The sequence below is a fragment of the Pinus tabuliformis genome, chromosome 5_1 (genome assembly GCF_031772625.1).
Source record: "Pinus tabuliformis cultivar Carrire ecotype Pingquan chromosome 5_1, CPIR1, whole genome shotgun sequence".
Taxonomy (NCBI): domain Eukaryota; kingdom Viridiplantae; phylum Streptophyta; class Pinopsida; order Pinales; family Pinaceae; genus Pinus; species Pinus tabuliformis.
In genome coordinates, this window is record NC_142305.1 from 740,810,169 (window position 1) to 740,830,005 (window position 19,837).

At 36.7% G+C, this 19,837-nt stretch overlaps 1 protein-coding gene across 1 annotated transcript in view; it reads right to left on the bottom strand.

The window, feature by feature from the left end:
* EMB2753 (tetratricopeptide repeat (TPR)-containing protein) overlaps positions 1-19,837 on the bottom strand; it is a 333,581-nt gene that overhangs the window by 129,660 nt on the left and 184,084 nt on the right. Inside the window, exons 7-8 of the mRNA XM_089432854.1 lie at positions 13,877-13,948; positions 13,644-13,759 (exon numbers count right to left, since the gene is read on the bottom strand). Coding sequence (XP_089288980.1) covers positions 13,644-13,759; positions 13,877-13,948 — 188 coding nt within the window. The remainder of the gene's footprint in view (positions 1-13,643; positions 13,760-13,876; positions 13,949-19,837) is intronic.

The window sequence follows — 19,837 nt, forward strand, 5'->3', positions numbered from 1 at the left end:
CTTCTTTTGACCTCGCTTGAGGTTTCGTTTGCAATTCTTACCTGTCCACAAATTGGAATGGTAATTGTATGGCTTATGACAACAGTAGGAATAAAATGTGATAGAAAATGACTAGTTAGCAATGGTGGAAGGTATATTCGATTGGTCTACAGCATAGATTAAGCAAGTGATAACCATGACAAGCTAGTGGCAGGTACCTAGTGGCTCAGCTTCTTTGTGTCAAGGCTGGGCAGCAAAAGTGGGGCTCGACGTCTATGGGGCTCGGCAAGACGACGCTAGTGGCATGTGGAGGCAGTTGTTGCAAGTAAGTGGTGACGGTTGTAGGCGGGCTACAATGGTGTCCAGAAGTCAAAAAGGGTCCGCAGGTTGTGGTGTGTTGTTGGTTTATTGACCAAACGGATGCATCAGAAACGGTTTAATTTCCTGGTCCCCAATGCTTATTTCTTGTATATAATTATTTTCTTGACTTTTTCTGTTCTTATATAAATAAAAAAATTTAATAAATTTTTGAGCCTTTTCTTTAATATAATTTTTTTTAAATTCCTCCTATATATATACTCCCCTTCTCTTTCTCTTTTTTTTCTTCCTTTCTTTTTCTTTTTTGATCTTTTTTTTATATATAGTTTTTTTCTATGAGTTATGCACTTTCTTCTTTTTTCTTTTTTTAAAATGGCCAAGGGCCTTTGACGAAATCAGCAAACAAAGAAACTCTAAAAACTTTTATAGCGAAACACTTTTAATTACACAAACAACAAAGTCGACAAATTTTGACCACCAAAGAGGAGATCAGATTGCCTCTATGCAGTGGTTGAGCTGCCAGAGCATCAAACAGCTCTGAAACAGTTTTGAGTGGAGCAGCCTAATGATCAAGCCTATGGCCCTAGTATTGATATGTGATTCATGGTAATGTTAAATTCTTAATCTTCATTTTCATCATTTTACATAAATTTTTAGCATTACCATGAAATGACTCGGGATGTTTGAGAGTGGTTCTGACCTCATTGGATTTCATATGAAGAAAGTAGAATTTTAGATTTCATTCAAAATCCAGCAGACTTATCAGTTTTTCAGGATTTCAAGATTGGGGGGATTGCAATGTTTCCATTGGATTTTGTCATGTACTAGGTTATGGAACTTGTATTTAATCAAGAGCACCAATCCCCCTATGTACCTTCATGTTAGTGACATTGGTTGTCGAACTCCTCTATCATGACCCTCCTAAAAATGTACACATCACTCAAACAAAATCTTGACTTGCCATGTTATGCTTCCTATCTTATGTTAATGCTTAGAGGGTGATATTAATGACAAAGATCTTGATTTTTCAACAAGAATAAAACATCAGACATTTCTCGTGGCAGTAAGAGGCCCAAGCATTAGCAATAGATAATAGATTTACTTGTCTTTTCTAGTTTCTAGTAGTTTTAATAACTATTGACTCTTTCATATTTATTATGATATTTTTTGTTAACAATATATGCCAATTTAACTTTGAAGTTGGCAATTATAACTCATTAGTAATGAATTATGAATATGATGCTTTGTGAGAGTTGAAATTTGTTTCATTTCATTTCATTTTATAACATTTCATTTCATGTTAGATATTATTTGTTGTAATGGTTACACTTAGCTTACAAGTACAACTTTGGTGATCAATGATGATAAATGTTATATATTGAATTTTGAAAGCTTGAAACTTTAAGATTGATGAAACATGAGACTCAATATGTTGTATGTTACTATATTACTAACTTGTGGACGTGATTGATGAAGATTTTAACTTCTAAATGATTGTTTTTGTATGGTTCAATCTATGTTTTTTATATCTAATTAATCATTCTACATGTTTTTGTTGACATATATGCATCAAAATATAAAAAATATAAAAATATATATATTATATAAAAAATGCTCCTGGAATTGCCCCCAAACCGGGAGCTTCTGAAGATGTCGCTCCCGCTCCTGCTCCCAAGTAACCTTGCCCTTGACAAAGACCCCTCCAAGAGCAAGTCAACCTTCCTTCTTGATGAGCTTTCCTTACACAGCTTATAGCAACAAACTTTGACTTTCCAGCAATAATTTCAACCCCAACAACTTCTCCAGCAACTTCAACCCTAGCTACCTTTCCAACAACTTCACCCTGCAGCAACTTCGACTTCCAACAGCTTTCCAACAAACTCTTACCTAACAGCTTCATAATTTCGTTACACTTAAGAGAGAGAGAGAGAGACCCCAAAACTTCAACTCTAGCTTTCTTCTTGTACTTTTATTTTCTTAGTAGTTTTTCCTTTTTAAGATCAAACTCTTTTGCTTGCTTCTTCATATGTGTGCTCCAAATGAGGTTGAATGCCTCATATATATAGAGGATTTACAGGGGTACAAATTGCCTCCATGAGACCGACTTGATCTTTTATTCGGGTCATGTTTCACACCTTTTGTCAAAGTTCCAAGGACGTAGTTGTACCAATTTTTTTAAAAGATCAAAGATCCTCTGTCATCATTTTTTGAGTCATTGTAAACCCATTCTGCAAAATTTGTAATGTAAATGATGCTAGTAAGACTTTGTATCTATGTAACAACCTAGGTAAGCGTATTATTTTGGAGACGAATTTCATCCTAGGAGGCTTTTCGTCTCACTAATTCATTTGTGTTTCTAAACACGAATGATCGGCAGAGTTTTTCCCTCCAACCTCACCGCAAAACTAGGGTGGAATTTTTCGTCAAAGTCATAGGTGAGCCCTATTGTTTTAATCGAGTCTTATGTAAAAGTGATTTGGGAATAATTTAAGCTAATTGGCTAAATTATTTTATTACAAGTCACTTGGTCTACTAGATCATATTGGGTCCCAGAATTGGGGAATTAATTGAGGGTTTATAACATGTAAAATCTTATGTAAAAATATTATAGTGCATGGTCCCTCATTCTTAGACACCATAGCTAAAATATTTGAGTGTGGAAAAAATAATTAATCCCCTTAATGTCAATTAATTAATTTTTCTAGCAAAAATAAAAATAATCCTAAGCCAGAAAATTAATTCATTAGAGTCAAAATTAAGGTCCTAGAGAAATTAAATTCTCCAAGTGGAAAAATTCGTGGGTCTTAAAAGAATTAATTTTTGGAGGTCCCCCACCAAAGGAATATTGAAGAATTCAAGAAAAATTGGACTCTTGGGCCTCAATGGTCAAGTCAAAGTTAATTTTTTTAGGAAATTAGCTCAAAATCATTATTTTTGAGCTAATAAAAAAGGGGTTTAATGAGAAATTCTGAAATTCCTCAAAAAATAACTATTTCAATGGTTGAGATTAAAAGATCATCAAATATTTATCAACAAACGAGATTATTTTGACTGGGATCAAGCCAACTAGCCGTTATTTTCCACTTGGAGGATTTATCTATAAATTGAAAATCATTTGAATCTAATGTAACTCTGAAAAGTTGATGTAAATTATTGTCCTGCTGGGAATGTTGGAATAATCATAATAAAGACTTTGCAGTGCAGTTCATTGTGTCTTTGATCTATTGATTAGTGGTACGTGTTGGGTACGGGAATTCATATATTGTGCTTTGTAATTATTGTTAATCGTTATTTCATTGTAGGTGATAGGAGCATTCTATTGGTAAGTTGTGCGCTTATCTCAGATGATCCAATTCACTGTGTGTTCTAACAGTTATCTTTGTGAAATATATAGTGTTTGCAGGTTCCCCAGACCTTGGACTCAAAGTTCACGAACTATGGACAGAGAATGTCTTTGTTTGGATCCCAACTATTTTTATGGCTCCCTAACTTCGCTAAGGTTGTGGTTTCTACATTTATATTTCAAAATACATTTAGCCATTATCAAAGATTAATAAAATTTTAATCTTTCAAAATTCAATCAAGCATTTTTCACATGTATAATTTGTAAATAGATTTGTAAAATAGGGTTTTTGTAAATAATTTTATTTTCTAACCCTTGTTTGCTACTAGGGTTTTAAGGTTTTAAAATTATTTTGAGAATTTGTATATACTAGGGTTTTGGGTATTTGTGAATTCATTTGTGCAAGTGAGATCAAGTGAGAAGAGCTAGATCTAGGCCTTTGAGGGTAAGATCTAGCCTCTATAATTTTTGCAGGGACAGCCATTGAAGTTTTTGCAATGAAATTAAAGATATGAAGCAAAATAATTTTTTCAAGAGCAAGGGTTTCAAGTTTTGGGGCTCCTAGGCTTAGATCTCCCCTCTCCAAGCCCAACGTCCTCCTTTAAGGCTCAACATCAGGCCTTTAGGGCCCTACGTCACCCTTTCGGGCCTCCTAGAGGTTGGCTGCAAGACCCTAAGGCCCTCGGCCTCATCGTTGTCCTTGTTCGTGGGAATTTAAAGCTAGTTTTGGCTTGGTTGTAGCCCTAGAAGGCCTTGGCTCCCTTCTTAACCCTAAATAGCAATCCTAGAGGACTTGTCGTGGGTCCTTTAGGCCTCTAAGGCCTGGCCGCAACCCTTTTAGGGCTTTTTCCTCCCTCTGCAGCCCTCCGCTCTCCCTTCTGGCTTCTTTTTAACCCTTTTCTTGAGCATTAGCATCTTGAAGGTCTATAAATTCTAAGCAAGCATCCTCCAATATTGTCGTAAGATCATCATTGGCATTTACCTTGATCTCATTGGATAAGTGTTCTAATTTCATATCATTGGTTAAATATCTTGTGATTCGGTTATATTAGCACTTAATAATTGGCACATTCTTGGTAACAAGATTGTCTTTATTTATTGGTAAGCACTCTTGGCATTGAAGATTAATCATAACTTTAAGTACTTAAACATTAAGTCAATCTTAAACTAAGAACTAACTCATATCCTTTGTTACATTAATAATTTACCTCCAAGCATAATCTTCGTTGATAGACTTCAAGAGCCACCCTTCTCACCTAGATTGAGGGATTCAGCACCTTTATAGTGGTTAACACGGTGACCTTGCGGTCGTCAAAGCCACAGTCTCTGCAACGCTAGAGGCATTGGGTGGTTGGAACACAGGGGGAGGTATCGTTAATCAAGCCTCTGCTTGATTTTTGTTGGCTTCCATCCCACAACCTACTCTAAAGACTGGTTCCAAAACAGTTAAGGGAAGGTCATACTTAGATTAGGCATATAAATTAAAATTAGCCAAGATCCTAGGATTTGCACCGCATATAGGTTACTGAAGCATCTAAGCAGCAGTTGTCCATTTGATTTCTTGGTCTTAATTTAATAATAAGCAAGAGTTTGATTCCATAAGGCACTGCTCCCCTATTTCCATCTAATCCTTAAGGTCTTTGCTAAATTTAACCAAGTAGTTAGGCCACTCAATTGTGTCTCCCGGGCTTGTTGATAACAACTTGTCCTTGACCTTCAGATTTCCATAGGGACTACCTTCCATAGCCTGTTGTTGGGAGACAACTAGAACGGAGGGGTCGTGGATCAGAGTGACAGTCCCCGACCTAAGTCGTTGTCACAGTGCTTGTACAATCTGAGCGGCAATAGGCCGACTTGTTGCAACTCATTGACAAGGTCTTGGAGGGTCTTTTATGACTCAAATAAATTTCTTTTACATAATACCAGATGCCCAAAGGGATCTTACATGTATGACAATGACTCTTTTGAGTTCATAATTCTATGACAAACCTAGAAGCACTCAATGGGTGTTTGAACTACAAATAAATTTACCTTAAGCATGAAACCCATGCATCAAGAATGAAAATAATAAGTTTATTTTTCTCTTTTCATCAAATACATAAAATCATGATTACAATAGACATTATGAAGAATGAACCTAGATACACATTTCAACACTCCCTCCTAACTAGGGAGGTATTCGTAATCAATACATCGTACTTGCACATTCTCATACTAAAGAATTCTCATAAGAAGAGTCGGATTGGTAAGTCATCTTATAAGCTATTATTTCATCTTATCTCATTGCATATCATCATACCAACTTGCATTGTCACATAGCAAGGCCTTGACTAATAGCTCTATCTCTCTGCAAGATCATAGCACAATGCTAGTGAGACAATGACTAATAGACACCATCATCATTATCTCTTAGGGTACATAACCCACTGGATGTTCACAAGGTATGTCCTTATAAGACAATTCATATATTGGAATAACACATCCTCAAGGAATTTCCTCCTCAACTACTCTTACCTATTGGATGATCTACCACATCCTCAAAGAGTATCGAAAACCAGATGGTTACCCAATCCTCCATTCTTTCTTCATCACATGAAGACAAGAATGATGTGTCCATCTCTCCCTCATGGCCTTCACTAAGACTTACGGTTGTTAGTCTTGGTCTAGTGCATGACACGTGAAGTAGAGAGCCATATCCGTCATTCCCTCTCAGTGTTTTAAGAAACGGCCGTTCCGAAACGGAAACGGCCGAGTTGGTCCGATTCGATGCCCTCATGACTGACTCGGTGGAGGAAACGGTTCGTTTGGCCGAGTCATGGCTGACTCGGCCAACTCGGCCGTTTCCTCCACCGAGTCAGTCCTGAGGGCATAGATAAAGTTATAAACCAGGTAAGTGCATCTCTACTGTAGATGATCTGATGCTTGCAACCATGCATTCTCCTAGAGATCTGTCCTCTCAATTGGATTGCATACATCTTACCTAACTCAACTTAGACTGAACTCTGAAGTCAAAATTAGAAAGCTGCTAGAATAAAACTGAACTAATACATGTAAACTTCTGAGGATACCATGCAAACAGTTGAGGACAATTTGTGGAAATAGAACAGTAATCAATCCTACGTATATAATGCATTATAGTGCTCAGTCAACAAGAGAGGAAGTGCATCGTTGCAGTGCACAGCTCGAATTACTGTAACTGAAGTATCGACATCTGTTCATAAGTGTGTGCTGGAGTGCCACATATGTGTCTGGGCTGTAGAAGACTATCTGAGCTACAATTTAACAAGTTGCAATTCCTATGCCAACTGTGTTAGGAGAGTATTAATGTAGAGTGAATCCCATCAATGGATATGTTGTCATAGCATGATAGCTACAGATATCACATAGATAGGAATCGGACATCACATAGATAGGAATCAGATATCACATGGAAAGAAATCACATGTGAACGAGGGCCAATGAGGCAAGACACTGAATTTTTCCAGTAATGTTTAGTACTCAAGAGAGGGAAGATGCTAACACATTGACCTGAATGAATTGCTGCCAGATTGAGGTAACTATAATAAAATTAGATAGATGTCAAACCGGCCCAAATTTTCTATTTTTATGAAGTACGTTTGGTGGTTGGATGTGTAAATGGGAAACTATGACAAAAAGTAAAATTTAACTTGTCAATTGTTCACAAGAAAAGGAAGAAAGCATGTTAAAATCATTCTCCACTGTTATTTTCTACTATAGTTTACCCATTATAATAATCCTTAGGCATGCCCTGCATCATGTAAATAAAGTGAAGGTATAATTGGGAAAATCCTTTGAAAAATAATACTCATTTTAACTTTAAAGTCCTTTTATAAATGGTTTTCTTTAAAATTATGTTTAAAATCTTTAAAATTATGTTTTTTTATAAAAAAAATAAATATTTAATGTATTTTTTACAACGACCGAGTCATTGAAATCGAGCCGGCCGAGTCATTACCGTTTCGGAGTCGGAGTCGGAGTCGATCCTCGGCCGAGTCGGAGTCGGAGTCGGAGTTTTAAAACATTGCTCCCTCTTAACAAGGGAGGATCTAATCATTCCTACTAAAGGAATATACCCAAGCTCCCTCTTACCTAAGGACTTGTTACCAACAACAACTATTTGTGAATTGGTGGAGATCATGGTACTTTCAGCTGCTTGTAGGGCTCTTCTTTCTGTAGCATGTCATGAACATCATCTTCTTCATCATGGAGCCTTCTTCATCATCACTTTATTGTAGGGCATCGGCCATCTTCTCCATCACTTTCTCTTCAACAAACCATATTGTTGAACCAATAGTCATGTCATCCTTTTCTTCATTGGAAAGTGGTCTTCTAGTTCACATCTGGCTTTTCTTCATATAGCTACCTCTTCCAAGTCATGTTTCTTTCGATATCTTCCATCCAATCACATGAGTACTAGTTGTAGGTGACTTCTACAACCTTCTTTCAGTAGCCTTGTAACAACCCATCCAGATGTTTTCAAAAATCAAAATGAACATCAAATCAAAGTTACATTTTTATGATGGTCTTTCATCATGATATCATCTTCTTGCAACATCAACATCCTGCACATGTATGAATCCATCTCCAAGACATTCATTACCAAGGTTCTCTTTTTCCAACATACCTATCAAGGTCTTCATACCTTCTTCATGGAGATGTCATAGTTAATCCTTCTTGTTATCAAATGTTGATCACTTATCTTATCTTACATGACTATAGTTGCATCTTTCACGAACTCTCCTTTCTTTTTTCACATATTGCTTTCCTCGAGATATTTGCATGGTTCTTTCAACATAGGAACCATGATTGTCAACCACCTCATATTCCATAAGAGGTCATATTATGTTCGTTTCATCTTATCAATATGTACAAGAGTTCAAGGCACCTTGTCTACATGCCTTCATGCATATATTTCTAAAGGAAGAGTTTCTTCTTATTTTATCATGCTCATGAGATAGAGTATTCTACCAATTCTATCTACAACCATATGATGACATCACTATATCTATCATATATATACAAAACTCTTCCTTCATGTGGTCATCTAGGCTTCCTTTGGGCAACTTCCTTTCCTTGCTTGAAGATGAAAGTACTTCAACCAACTTGTTATGCTGCACATCTTTTTTATCATACCATCATCCTTTTAACCTGTATATCCCACATAAAGTGGAATGTAGACCATCTGCGAGACACTAGCTTCTTCTTAAGTAAAGGTGAATCTTCTAACAAATATTCCAATGGAACATCTTAATGATCCTCATTCTGCAAAAGCTCCTTCCTAATGATGATGTTGTATGATGATCTCTTTATCTTCTATCTTGCTAGATGACTTTCTCCAACAATATAGATTGTTGCTTCGGTTGTCCTTGTATGCTTCCAATGGAGATGCAATGAGCTACTTTCTTTCTATCAAGATGACTATCACAACCATGTAGACTCTCTACTTCAACTATCCTTCCATGCTTCTATGATGATGTCATTTCTATCCTGCTATAATGCATCCTATCATACTTGTGATGTTTTCTATAACTAAAAACAACTAAGTGAAGGAGATTATCTCAATCGTAGTAGAGATCTTTCACTTCCTCCTTCTTTGATTTCTTCTTTTCTGATTCTTCAATTTCTTCGATAACATGGACTTCATTTATTTCATTTCTCTTCTTGTTGTCATTCTTGAGTTTGGGACAATTCCTTTTAAAGTGTCCATACTCATTACACACATAGCATTATATCTTTGACATATCGATCTTCTTCTTTTTCTGAGGATCAAACTTTCTAAACTTTCCATTTCTCATGTCCATGGCAGCATATGCTTAAACTTGTTCATTTGATCCAACATTGCTTTTTTATTTCAACCTAGTTTCTTCAATCTTACATAATGACCTAAGTTCACTGAATGGAGTGGCTTCCTTCTTTCAATAGATACTCTATACAAATTTGCCCCATTCATCAAGTCGTGCATTGGGCACAATGGTGGTCATTTCTTTATTGGATATTATTTCTCCTAGTTCTTGTAGTTGATCTCTTATTTGTGACACCCTCATAAGGTATGAGGTTATCTCTTCTTCCTTTGATACCTTCATTTTGTTTAATTCGATTCTCAATGATATGACTTCTCCTGCAGTGCTTACAGAAAACAATTCTATCAACTTTTCATAGACTTCGTTTGATGTCTCCATCTTTGCTACATAAGGGATGAGTGAATCCTTAATTGATTCTATGAGGATTCTTTGAGCCCTTATTTCATCTTTCATATACTTTGATAGTGCTTGAGCTTGCTCTTAAGATGGTTTGATGATGGAGCCTTTTACATATTCAATAACTTCATTTTCTATGAGGATCAAATCTATCCTCTTCTTCCATGCAAGGAAATTTGATGGCCCAACCAGTTTGTTGCCTTCCTTGCAGAATGAAGTCATTTTGATCGTTGATTCAGACATAGTTATAAAGTTACTTGTCAAGTGAAGATGCTCTTAGATGATGATATCTTCAACTTGATACCTTCTTGATGACGCTGCTTCCTTGATGATCTTCTTCAAGGATGTTTGAGATGTGATCTTTGCTTCAATGTGAAGGAGATCAACTTGATGACTTTGATGGTGATGCCAATGCTTCTTCTTGCTTCCTTTGGATGTAGAAATGTAGAATATGGAGACTTCAAGATGCTTCAAATATGTAGTCCTTCTTTCTTTGAGTGGAGGTGTGGTCCTTGAGGTCTTCTCTTATTGATGACGTGATCCTTGAGATGAGTACTCCTTGGTGTTTCTTATTCCTCCTTAATGAATTCCTTGTGCTCATCCTTTATGTATCCTTCTTCAATGATGTGATATTCAACCTGCCCCTTCTTGTCTTGTCACCTTAGCCCTAATTTCATGTTGAGAAATCTAGGGGCAGCTAGATTAGGTGATTTCTCATACTTTGATAATTGTTTGTGATGTCTTTAACTTGATTATTATTGTGTTTTCTATCATCAAACAACTACCAAACAATGAAGATCAAAGAGAAAAGAGGACACAAAATGTAGGTTGCTAGTCGAGGCCAAAACCTCTCCTTTTGAGAAGAAAACCCACAAGAATTTTTCTCTTCTTATAAAATCTTCAAACGATGAATTCCAAGACCTAAGACCCTTGACAAAGACCCCTCTAAGACCAAGTCAACTTCCTTCTTGATGAGCTTTCGTTACACAACTTACATCAACAAATTTTAACTTTCCAGCAACAACTTTGACAGGTGCTACTTTTCCAGCAACTTTGATTACCAACAACTTCATCCTCCAACAACTTCGTCCCCCAGCAACTTTCTAGCAACTCTTACCTAGCAAATTCAAAATTTCATTACAATTAAGAGAGTGAGAGAGAGACCAACTTCGACTCTAGCTCCCTTCTTGAACTTTGCTTGCCTTAGGACTTCTTTCTTTTTAAGATCGAACTCTTTTGCTTGCTTCTTCGTATGTGTTGGATGTGTGCTCCAAATGAGGTCGAATGCCTCTTATATATAGGCTTTCCAGGGGTACGAATTGCCTCCATGAGGCCGACTTGATCTTTCATTTAGGCCGACTTGTTGCAGCTCGTTGACAAGGTCTTGGAGGGTCTTTTATGACTCAAATAAATTTATTTTACATAATACAAGATGCCCAAAGGGGTCTTACATGTATGACAATGACTCTTTTGACTTCATAATTCTATGACAAACCTAGAAGCACTCAATGGGTGCTTGACCTACAAATAAATTTACCTTGAGCATGAAACCCATGCATCAAGAATGAAAATAATAAATTTATTTTACTCTTTTCATCAAATACATGTGAAAACTTCTACATCTAACACAACAGAAAACCCTACTGCTATTTCTGGTTTATTATCTCCTATTTGTTCTTTACATTAACAAGTTATTTAAGCATATAAACATCGAAATAAACATAATAGCAACCTTCACAAATATATAGATCAGCAACTGAAAAAAACTGAGACAACACAAGGGACACCGTTATTTTTGGACAATCGTCCCCGGAAAAACCCAATGCAAGAAAATTGGTGCAACAGATATGAGGGTTTTATTATTATGCAATTTTCTGAATACAACTAAGGTGCCAAAAATGGCTCACCCAACAGAGAATGCCCTCGGCAGTAGTATCTCTCTTCGGAGATAGATATTCGGGCTAATCAGCAACTGTATGAATAGCCCCATAGTGACTTTGACTGCTCCCTTAGTCGGACAGCGAAATCTGCTCCAAACTATCGTCAAGAACTGTGTCACCCTCCAAGCACTGTGTCAGCTAATCAACTCTCAGTCTGCCCCACGAAAATGCCTCAGCGCAGCCTCTTCAACCCAACATCAGCTCTGCAGCCCTCTGCACTGCCTACATCAGCCACTGCAGCTTCTGCGTTAGCCTCTTGGCCCTTTGCGTCCTCTGTGCTGGCCTCCTCAACCTCTGCATCAGCCTTCCTAGCCTCTGTGTTGTCTCTCTGGCACTCTCTCTGCCTCTTTGCTATGTATTCTCGGCCTTCTGTAACACTGCCCCTCGCTGCAACAAATCACTGGTTCAATTTCCTCAACAAACCTCGCCCCAGAAAATCGAACTGACTGATCTCTCTTGGTGTCTTGGTGTATCTCCAACTGACCCTCAAGCCTCTTCTTATACTTTTCCTATTGATGATTCAACGACCAAGATTAAGTCCCTAATCAACGACTAAGATTATATCTGCCTTGATCCCCGTTATTTAGAACTTTATCACCCATATTATATTAATACACATTAATATTTTAATTTTCCTAAGTTTCGACTTAGGATCAAATTAAAAATATTAATTATTTTAATATCTCTCCATCCAGGTGGAATTTCCCCAAACGATTTCTCGGTCTTAGAGATCTCATGTGCCTTAGCCTCTCCACCAATTTTCATGGCTAGAGCACATCTGATGATACCAAAAATCAACAATACATAAAATGATGATTGCAATAGACATTATGAAGACCGAACCTAGTTACACATTTCAACAGTAACTATATCTTCTAGCGATGACCTTGGTCATTTATGACAAGACATGTGTTTGAAGACCCTATTGGAAGCCAACCTTGAGTACAATAATTATTCAATGTGAATTCCCATGAAATTATAACTTTAGAGTAATATCAATGAAACCAAAGCAAATAGATTAGATGTGTTTAGTCAGTAGAGCAAAACCAACAATAATCATAATCAATATAATACTATATTTACAATGGCATATGTACATGTGATCCGAAAAGATGGCCGAATGAAGCACAGACACAATGTCATCTTAAATTTGTGTATTAAGTTATATTCATATATAGCCGCAACAGTTAGCTAGAATGGTAATATGTTCCTGTGCAAAGACCACATAGGCCTTTGGATCCATTCTTGTCAAGTCCTTTCAGGTTACCAGTCACTTTTGCATCTGGTAGCTGACCTGCCATCCATCTGAAAATTAGAAGGAAGAGGGGGGAGTTTCTCCACAAATATCTCTCTCTCTCTCTCTCTCTCTATATATATATATATATATATATTATATGCTTTTTATTCAAATCCATATCCATGTGTACTTCTATCTATGTGACTTAGTTAAAAGCTAATGCACTTCAAAATCATAAAGACTACAATGTAGTTATGGTTGCTTACAATAGTATCAAGCTACGGAAGCAAATACACATGAAAACAGATATAAGATAAAAATACCTAAACATTGAACACACCTAGAGGCACAAATATTACGAAATATGAATTATCAATAATACTTTCCAAACATTGATAAAAACTGTTATCATTAGTGCTTCTTACAGCTTGCTAAAGTTCTAACATTTGCATTAATGCATTCACTAAACGCAATAGTGAGCATCAGTCATGTAACAAAAAAAACAAACTACTACTGATTTTTTCCCAGCACACTACACATCTAAAACTTGAAGGCTTCCCAAAAATTGCATAGCACTAGGTAGAATTAAAATCAAAAGGAGATAAAACCTATAATTTTCAGAGTTTGCCGCAAGGAGGGACTGATATGTTGCCTCAGCTTCATTCAAACGGCCAAGCTTTAACAATAAAGAAGCAAGTTGCTCCTTAAAAGCCAACCTGTCAACCTGCATTTGCATTCATAATAGACACATTTCAGCCTACCAAATTTTCCAAATCAGGCATCTTCACTATCCAAACCAACTATTGCAATTCTTCATATTAATGAATATTGATCCACTTACTATTTTGGTCGCCTTCTTATTAAGTTCCTCTAGTGCTTTTTCTGGAGCCCCACATTCCTCGAGAAGAGAGATCTGCAATTCAACCATGTAAAAGCAAAATGTAAGGAAAGGATATCTCAGAGAGCAAACGGAGATATAACAACATATCATTTCCAAAACATGAATTAGAAATTCCAGAACACCAAGATATTCTCTAAAACATTCAAATCTGGGGTCCTAATCAGTTGCAAGAATTTAGAAAATTACATTTCGAGTTCCTCAGGCACAACACATCCATTCTTGCAGTCAACACATCCCACTTCCCAGGTGACACTTTTTTTCCTAGAACAAAGTTGAATTTTATTTAGGAAAGCAAACTGGACAAAAACACCAAGTAATGAAAACACAACCAGGAATGGCAATGACAACACTTTATATTCTCCACTGGTACACTGGAGGCATATAATACCTCTTTTGCTCTCCACATATTCTGCCCATATGTGGAATATGATAATGAAATTAAAAAATAAAAAATGATAGAGAAAGGGAGTGATAGAGAGAAAGAGAGAAATAATTCCCAACACACTACACAATGCCAATCCAGACATAAAGCAGACAGTTTCACACAAACAACCACAGTGATAATGTGACAAATACCAATGTGGACCAAAGACTAGCAAACAGCCACACACCTAGTTAGCTTGCACACTGGATGATGCAGCAGACATGATGCAGAAACTAGCATTACAGGCACAGCTAACACTTTGAAGAGAATGAATATTTCATCAAGACCATAACTAAACTGAGCACAACAGGAAGGTGGTTTCAACTTTCATTGGGGGAGAAAAGAAGAAAAAGTAGTATTGGTGTAACAAACAAAATTCGTACTCGGTGGAATATGGTAATGTTTGAACAGAGTCAGAATATCTGGAATATGATAATATCCATAATAGGAAAGTAATATTTATATATAAGAATATTGAATGTACAAAAGATATGATATGTTTGGTTACAACTTACAAATGAGGACCCTGTTTATATACCTAGGCAGGTGCCTTTCATAAGGAGTCATGTCTTTTAGGACATGCCTTTTTTATAATTAATTATACTTTATTAATTATTATTTATGTTATTTTATATATAATTATGTTCATAACAATTGGAGTTGGAAGAAGCAAAAGAAGAAAATCAACCAAACAATAGTTCTCAATAAAGGTGAAAATGGTCTTAAAAATAACTTTATAATGCAAAACCAAATGAGATGCAGTGTGCAAAACCAAATCATAAAATTATTGTTTCTCAAAAGTTTTTTCCTGTCCTGAGAGTGGGTCTATATGTGGCATACACACATATGCAGCACCCCACTTGAGCTATCTTTGGAGATGCTTTCAACTTTTCTCAGAAATTTATTTTGGGCAGCTATCTTAGTCCATATGGAGCCTCTAACTTGAGGAGCAAGCATGCTATTTTTCAGAGCTTCGTTCTTCTCTTGGAGAAACCTACGTTTTCATGTGGATCACCCTACTTGGACTTGTCTCATATTCTTATCTTATCCTCTTATTTATTGTTTTCTATCCTTGGGATTATGGGTGCAAGATGGCAACGTTACATGGCACCTATTCCTGAATCTAGGGATAATATTGTGTTTTTGCTATGTTTGTCCTTTATTAAAAAGGACGAGAAGAGTGGTAGCCAATTCACCAATTATTCTGTGATAATCCTCAAACTCCAACTCCACAGATGTTTACTGTTTGGTGGGCTGTAAGTGTGATAGAGTGCTGTTTACTGTAGTACAACATCAAACAAATCGCCATCCTCCAAAAGTGTATTGCATCTCAAAGCATCATTACGCAACCTGCAAAGAACAGACTTACTGGATAGCCTTTCCTGGAAGAACATGACTTTTTTCCACATATAAGAGACAAGTCTGATGAAAATACTGCCCTACAGCACTGGATTTCGCACATTAACCACAACTTTGAAAAACTCATGTCACTATTCACAGCAACCCTCCTCTAACTTATACGCTATTTACTAATTTAGACCACATAACATTAACTTTGGGTATTCCATTTTAGTATGGGTATCTTACTAAATTTACCATTTCAAATTCATTGCTATTCTCAAACCCAAAATTCATTGCTATTAACTTTAACCCCCAGATAACATGCTTAAAACACTCTAATAATGTGCTGGAACTGAGATCTGCTTGCTTCCTCTCCCATTTTTGATCAGCTGAAAGCATGCTTAACTCAAACCTCCACAAATTTTCCTTTAACACCAGGCTGCATGAATGCTAGAGAGAAGAATTATAATAAAATAAAACCTCCGAAATTAAGACACCATGAAGCTAGAGGTTTTAAAATATCAAGCATGAGGCTATCTCACATGCCAACCATGAATAGCAAGTCAATCTAGGATTTTGGATTTGGTAAAACTAGCAAACATACCGACTATAAGTACAAGGTCGAATTAGAGTTTGAGAACAGCAATAAATTTGAAATTGTAAATTTAGTAAGATACCCATACTAAAATGGAATACCACGAGAAACTCTAAATAGCTGGCACATGTCACACTACAAGAATATATCTACTTGCTCAAGTCTGAATTCAAATCACGTACCAGAACCCTGAAAACAGCCCCACTACACATACAAACCCCGACATTGCTATAAATAGATCTGTTAAATGTACACATGACAAGAATAGCAGTTCCACTCCTGAAAAATATGAAACTAGGGATACGAATAGAACAACTATAAAAACCTACTAAATATAGCATGTCCAAAATTATCAACTTCTTGCATGTCAATAGTGTTATTGGACCCATTTTTTCTGCATGGACCACAAACTGTGCTAAATTTGGAATGCAAGCACTGAAACCCTGATTGCTAAAAATAGCATTGAATTGAAACTACTTGCATGTCACCATCAATTTGGAATGCAAGCCCTGAAACCCTAATTGCTAAATATAGCGTTGTCTTGAAACTACTTGCATGTCGCCCAAATAGGTTCATTGGCATCGTCAGCTCACAAGGACTAAAGAATATGTAGATACCTCTGATATGAAGGCCTTAGAACTTTACCTCATAGAATAATGAGAACTGCAAAATATGACAAGATCTCAGATCTGCCAAAACCGTTTGTGTAGCACTGTGAAAACCTGGATATAACTTTGGATCTAACCAACATGATGAAATTTAGATCAAACTTAACCCTACAGTTGCACAGGCAATCTACGGGTTAACAAGACGGGATCAGGGTTTTTTTCTCCACTATTCTTGAATATGGTGGTAAATAGTAAAATACTTGTGAGAACCCAATAGTGATGTAAGAATAATCAATATCAATAGTAAACCACATATCTACTGGTAGGATTGTGATTGGAATGACTCCTTGACATCATCTACCACCTAGCCCCAAGGGCTGATGTCACAACCAACTCTAACAATGATGGCAAGTGAAATGGTAAATTTGAGAATATCTTAATAAAGACAATGACAAAACATTACATCCTTGATCACTATTGTTTACGAGATCAACTTATCACAAATGATCACTCTTCCGAATGATCACGTAGGTCAACTTTTTAACGACATGCCCAATGCGACTAGTGTCCAAACGGATAACGAACACAGCTTGACTGATACATTTCTGATGAACTGGAGCATGTTTAACAATGTCGATCAAATAATATATGACAAGAAGGATGGCATTTCAACACCGAATTATCAGATTCATTAAACGATAGTCCAAAAGAGGACCATACTCCCACATGTAGGCTCCATTTGCATGTAATTTCACAGAGTGACCAAATGAAGTATTAGAGCTCTCGAACAAGGAAACTAAAGGTTTTTCAGGCCTCTTATGACAATCCAATTTAACGAAATTAAATTCAAGCCCCAAAAGTATGAGAATGACGATTAAAAAATTTCCCATTAATGGGTTGTTTTCCTCTTCATGTTTAACAAGAGGTAAAAATGGAGAGGCAGAATTGTCGTCTTACTAGATGTTGTAAACCTCTTGATGTTCTGTACACCCTATTTATACGAACCTTTTTTGAGGCCATCTGTAGGAGTTATGCACATACAAAGCTAAAACTAAGCGGACCACTTTTAATTGCAACAAATTCTTTAAATTAACGAATTATCGTCACATTTCTTGCCAATCGTGTTTGTCTAGATATTGTTGGTGATGACCATCACTTCTCAAGCTTCTCGAGATTACAAAAGGGCTCATTTACTCAATAATTTCACAATTTGGATGCCTGGGCACCTTTACCAAAGAATTTTTTTCTAAGTGCTCCAATGGATTGACACTTGATTTTGGTTTGTTTTAATTATAAACTTACTTATTGAAGACAAATCATTCACCTTTGAGGGCAAGCAAATTGTCAATCCTAATAAAAATACAAATTGCTCACTTGGAGAGATTCAAGATTATCCCCTAACCCAAAGAATCATCTCACCTTGGTTGCTTGTTAAATCAACAAATCATTTTGCTAAAAGGGAAATCATCCACCCATATTGTTGCTTACTCTTTCACTGAACAAATCAATGACTAGAGACAAATTGCTCACCTACAAGGCAAGCAAACACTCTCACTAGGAAAAAGAGACAAAATCGCTCTTTCTTGCGAATATCCTCCTATCCCAATGAATTTCTCACAAAAGGACAAATTGGTCAACTAGCAAATATGTACTTTCAAATTCAATGATTTGGCCACTCAACCACCTAGCAAAACAAATTTACCTTTCACAATTGTTGCTTATATCCAAGGTTCATCACCAGACTGCCATGTGGCTATTCATTTACACTAATCATGCTTATTTACCATCTCGTATATGGTTTAGTGTTTCTTATATGTTTCCAAACTTCTCCTACGAGTCGAACTTCGAAAGAGTGTGTGCACTTGCACACAAGCCATTTTCTTCCCTTAGAGTAGTGTGCAATGCCTTTCTATGTCCAAGTATCTTTCTTTTTATTAAATTTTGCTTTTGTTTAGTGTTGCATGTTTTAGACACTTCCAAGCCACTCGAATAAACGCCTCATTACCCGCTCCAGACTGATTTCATGGCAGGGAGAGGCTGACATTGCAATATGGTATTCAACCATTCTATCATTCATTGAAAGCATAATTGAAGTGGCAATTATCTTTACCAAACATTCAAGACAAGCATGGAGTTTGATTCCTCACGGAATAATATCTTTTCACTCTATTTATTACACTACTCTTCGGTTTGGTGCTACACGTTTTAAACACTCTTAGCCAGCTCAAATCAATGCCTCATTCCCCATTGTAGATCATTTTCACATCGAGCACAAGTCTGTGTTGGACTCTAGCATTCCAGCATCCTACCCTTCATTAAAAGGTTAGTTGAAGTGAGGAGTATCTTTAACAAACATCCTAGACAAGCACAAAGCAATTCCTCAAGGAGTGGAAGTTGTTTCACTCTTCGTCAAGCCAATAAAAAGGAACAGTGTTCCATGATTTTCATACAGATATAGCTATCATCTACATTTTTGGAATGATAATGGCAACCAAGGGAAGCAAATAATCTAGCTACAATTAAATCAAAAAAACAAGAGAAAATATTAGATATCGTTTTTGGGATTCAACTGCGTTAAGTAAGTCATTAACGTATGACCATTTCCATGAGAGGTAGTCGTAACTGACTAATTTCTCATGATTTTTGAATTGTTCACTTAGCACTCATTGCATCGGGTGATGCTCACAGGGGTGAAGAAGTGGGATTGAAACTAGTGAAATGAATCACATAGCGTCAATCGTCACTTCCGGGGCTTGCACCCGGTAACCAGGACTTCCCGAGAGGTCACCCATCCCAGATCTCCTCTGGCTCAAGCGCGCTTAACTGTGGAGTTTTCCCCACAATCAAGCCCACTTAGCTTGCTACCCCATTTGCAAAACCTTAGCAAGTATTGTGCCTCATGAACCATTCAAGTAGAGATCCCTTCACTCTTT